The sequence below is a fragment of the Solanum tuberosum genome, unplaced genomic scaffold (genome assembly GCF_000226075.1).
Source record: "Solanum tuberosum cultivar DM 1-3 516 R44 unplaced genomic scaffold, SolTub_3.0 scf00202, whole genome shotgun sequence".
In the NCBI taxonomy this organism is placed as follows: domain Eukaryota; kingdom Viridiplantae; phylum Streptophyta; class Magnoliopsida; order Solanales; family Solanaceae; genus Solanum; species Solanum tuberosum.
Genome location: NW_006239128.1, coordinates 627,799 through 632,451, shown reverse-complemented (window position 1 = coordinate 632,451; position 4,653 = coordinate 627,799). Strand labels below are relative to the sequence as shown.

General features: G+C 30.8%; 1 protein-coding gene across 3 annotated transcripts; it reads right to left on the bottom strand.

Annotated features, from left to right (window-relative positions):
* Positions 1 to 787: 787 nt before the first annotated feature.
* On the bottom strand, positions 788 to 2,616 carry LOC102596580 (uncharacterized). 3 transcript variants are annotated; one of them, XM_015312474.1, is made up of 2 exons: positions 2,510 to 2,616; positions 788 to 1,527 (listed from the first exon to the last, which is right to left on the bottom strand). In XM_015312474.1, the coding sequence occupies exon 2, from the start codon at positions 1,470 to 1,472 to the stop codon at positions 930 to 932; it is 543 nt and encodes a 180-aa protein (XP_015167960.1). In that variant the 5' UTR covers positions 1,473 to 1,527; positions 2,510 to 2,616; the 3' UTR covers positions 788 to 929. The 3 variants fall into 3 exon arrangements, with proteins under 3 accessions (XP_015167960.1, XP_006355695.1, XP_006355696.1); XM_006355633.2 differs by having other exon boundaries at positions 788 to 1,482; XM_006355634.2 differs by lacking the exon at positions 2,510 to 2,616 and adding an exon at positions 1,584 to 2,053 and having other exon boundaries at positions 788 to 1,430.
* Positions 2,617 to 4,653: the final 2,037 nt, after the last annotated feature.

Genomic DNA, 4,653 nt, shown 5'->3' with positions numbered 1-4,653 from the left:
TCTTTAAAAGAAAAAAATACAAAATTTCAAAAATCCAAATTACATGTTCAAATAAAATTTCAGCATGCTGCTCACTGAACCTCCTTAATATCTAACAAGTCGAGTCTTATGTCGGTCATATTAAACACCAACCTACGACCAATCGGTTAACAACCAACCACTCTACCACTGAGCTACTGAGGAACAACAGGAGATTCGATCTCATAAAGTTCAATTCTCCTTCTCCGGATTTACCCGGTGAGCACAACTCTTGCTCGTGTAGGTGGTGCCAGTTTCCGAACTTTAAAACAAACATGTATTTGAAATCCTATCCAAACGAGCTGGAACTACATAAATAACCAATCAAGACTAGGATTGACAATTGGGCCAGTTGAAAATGGGGCATGCACAAGAGTCGCTTACAATTTTCTTCAATTATGAAAATTTGTGTTTTCCATATATATGTCAAAATTCAATTTTTCCCATCCAAAAACTCACATTAATTCGAGTCACTTCTTTCTCCTAAAAAAAACAAACACAATCGTTATGAGTTCATTCCTAACCTGACAACTCGATGCACTAAGTATTTCATATTCACATAGAGTTCAAAAAAGGATCACCCTCCTAAAGAGTATGACATAATCAACCTTCTCGCCCAATTCATATTATAACTTACAAATTGCACAAAAATAACTTTACAGTTACTCCAACACTAATAATTGGTTCATCAAAAATTTCTAATAAAGATGTAAACATCAGAATAAATAGAATTTTCCGAAAAAACACTTAAAAGTAGAGACAAATAAACTTTAAAAAAAACATTTTAAAATATCAAATTTAGATATTTATACAATGTCCAAGTTTGCATTTTGGGATGATAGAAAATAATCAAATATAGTTAATTTTTTTGTTAATGTATTAAGTTATTAATTAAGTATACATTGATCAAATTAACGAGTGAAAGCATAAAAAACAGTACAAACATAAATAAGGAGCCCTAATGGCACAAAAATCACAAGTGGAATAATAGCTCCATAAGTATGCATACTTCCACATCCCAAAATTCCAAGTTTGATTTGAACCACATTGATCAAACCAAGCATCAAAAACACCGACCCGAGAACCGACCCCGCAGCCGAGACCAAGTACCCGACCCGGAGGGCGGTTTTGTTGATGGAGGCTAGGTCAAGAGTGAAGACAGTGGGGAAGTGTGCTGACTTAGCCAATCGAATAGCCTGCTTAAGGCACAAGGCAATGAGGCTAGAAAAGAGGAAACAACTAAATGAGTAGACATGGAAGGCTACAAGGTCCTCCACGATCTTGGGCTCCGCAATACAACTCGGGTTTTGGGAGAGACTGTTACCTTGGTCATGCGGGTTCCAAGCTAGCCCGATGAACACGGCTAGTGTGAAAAGCGAGTTGACATTGATGATCCCATCGAGAGCTGAGATGTGGATGGTGGTGCCAAGTTTTGGGATAGCTCCCTCGCACATTATGTCTCACTAAACGAACCAGAAAAGGATTCAAGATTTGAAGTTTACAAGTTCCTACAACAACCTCAAGTTAATGCGATACTAATAAACATTTCGAGTTTTTTTTAAGATGTGGATGGTGGTGCCAAGTTTTGGGATAGCTCCCTCGGACATTATGTCTCACTAAACGAATCAGAAAAGGATTCAGGATTTGAAGTTCACAAGTTCCTACAACAACCTCAAGTTAATGCGATACTAATAAACATTTCGAGTTTTTTTTAAGATGTGGATGGTGGTGCCAAGTTTTGGGATAGCTCCCTCGGACATTATGTCTCACTAAACGAATCAGAAAAGGATTCAGGATTTGAAGTTCACAAGTTCCTACAACAACCTCAAGTTAATGCGACACTACTAAACATTTTAAATTTTTTAAATTATATATACAGAATCTGAGTAAAAGCTACTGAATTCACGAGTAACTCAATTCAAGGTTTTTGCACAAGTGAAGCTTTAAAATATTACTTAAATTTGAATAGTTCTTTGCAACAATTCTACATAGCACATTGCTCCTATGACAACAACATGAAAATTGAATATATATGTATATATATTACTACTTACTTATACTTACTTATATAAATGTAATATATATTATGAACATAAAAATATTTATTATTTTCACAATTCCAATTAAAATTTGGTAAATATTTGATAGGATAAAAAATGTTAACCTTTAATAAATTAAAAGGATCAAACCACTATTTTGAAGTTAATATAAAAAAAAAATATGAGACCATTTTTGTCATTTTCTATATCGTAATTTGTTGTATGATTCTTCCCTCTTTTTTGGGGATTTCTGTCTTATCTCCGATATTTATATTGAACTCGATTAAATTTGAATTCGCAACACATTTCTGACAGAAAACACTGAATCAATGTATAGCAAATAAAAAAGTGATAAACACCAACATTTGAAGATTTATAGCAAATAAAAAAGTGAAAAAAAAAACGCAGAAAATCTAAGAAGGTAATTGAAGGGAAAAAACGCAGAAACTTACGTTAGCCACTGAAATGGTGGAGAAAAAAACGCAGAAACTGTGTGCAGAAATGGAGGAAGGGAAAGAGGAGACAGAGATCTAGGAGGAGGAAGAAAAGGAAAATGAAAAGGGAACTTAGATTTAGGGATTTTTTTTGTAATTAAGGGTAATATTGGAATTATGAAAAGGTAATAGGGATACAAATGTAAAAATTCACTAGTAAGCTAAATTAACTTTCTTTACAATAATATATAAACATTCTTTCTACCTTGATTTGTTGTCTTAAGTATCTTTCGGAAATAACTTTTCTGCTTTGATAAAATAGTGATAAGATTTGAGAATATTTTACCTTATTCAGACTCCACTGATTATATTTCACTAAATATATTGTTATTATTATAATTTAAAGATAGAAGTATCAAAAACATCCCGTAAATTATTTGTTTCATCTCCGAACTATTGACAGCCTTAAAAACATCCATTTACTTGACTAACTGAAGCTATACACCCCCCTAAATTGTCGTCAAGTGTAGGGGTGTTTTCAACACTTTTCTCGATTTTTATCAAGAACGTCATGGTTTTACAAGAGTTTGAGACCACTTGTTATGTCATGTTGCATATCGAGAGTGTATCTAAGTTAAGTTAGTCAAGTAGAGGGGTGTTTTTAAGACTGTCAATAATTCGGGGATGAAACTAATAATTTGCACCAAGTTTAGGAGCGTTTTTTATACTTCTCTCTAATTTAAACATATATACTGCAGATGGATTCCACTTTCAATAAATATTATTACATATATTTTTAATTACAAATCTTGAGTTTAAGCTAAAAACTTCTATTAAAAGTGTTACCTTTGAAAATAGATCCTACAATATATAAATTCGTATTTAATTAGATGTCAATACAAATACCGATCCTCTGGATAAAAAAAATTTAAAAGAAAAACGGTTGCAACGAAGAAAGGATGTATGTAGGCAGATAATTGGGCCTAAGTCGAAGGCAAATCTGCCTATTAAAGCCCAAATTCATTTTCACTCTACTATTCATAGATACATTTGATATAATTGTGTTTATTGATATAAATAATTGTATCACTTGTATTTGTGATACAACATATATTTAAACTATCTCTCGCTTCCTTTTAACATGTAGCTATAATTTGTAATAAATTAAATTATAGCTATAAAATTCTAATTAAGTCCAAATTATAGTCATTTTTTAAAGTTCCTTCCTGAAACTCAAAACTTTTAGCATAGTGTTTAGTTTAAGTTTTTAATAGATTGTACATGACATTTTAAGAAAATATCAACACCAAATCGAAATACATACTAACATATGAAAAAATTAGTTCTGAAATGAAAATCCATTCTGTAACTTGATAAATATTTTAAACTTTTAATAATATTAACAACTATTAATACGAGATGAAGAAAATAATATCGAATATTGAATAAAAAAATCGTAACTTAACACAAATTCCACTTGATTTGAGTGATAAAACACATTCATCCCACTTTACCTATAAATTTTGCATTACATTTCCCTATATGATGCAGATCTTGTTCCATTACCCTTTACATTACTCTAGTTAGAGTCGAAATTAGAATTTTTTTAAAAACAAATTTAAAGTGTATATACTTATACCATTTAATATACTTTTACATTTTAGTATATTTTTATTTGTTTTATTCTTATAATATCATCTTCTTCTTTCTTTCTTTTTTGCTTTTTACAATTTATCTATTTATAATATTTTAATTACATTGTTGTTGTTACCTTTTCATATTAATTGTTATGTCTTTTTCATGTTCTTTTTTTTTTTCATACTTATTTTGATTTACTGTATTCAAATTGAGAGTCTTCCAAAAATAATCACTTTACCTCTATAAGGTAATGATAAAATTTACATATACTTTATTTCCTTCAAATTATATTTATACAATTTTATTAGATATGTAATTATCGTTGATATTGAATATTATGAAAGGATACATATGTATGTGTCACCGCAAATTAGGTCCCAATAGGTAGAACGTCAACGTGAAGCCAGGGGCGGAGCTACCCAAGGACAACGGGTGTCAAGCGACACCCCTTTCTCGGAAAATTACATTGTATATATAGGTTAAAACTTTGGTTTAATATATATATATATATATATATATATATA

Bases quoted from the DNA above. Each gene is read 5' to 3' on its own strand.
- LOC102596580 (XM_015312474.1), bottom strand. From the start codon at position 1,472: ATGTGCGAGGGAGCTATCCCAAAACTTGGCACCACCATCCACATCTCA.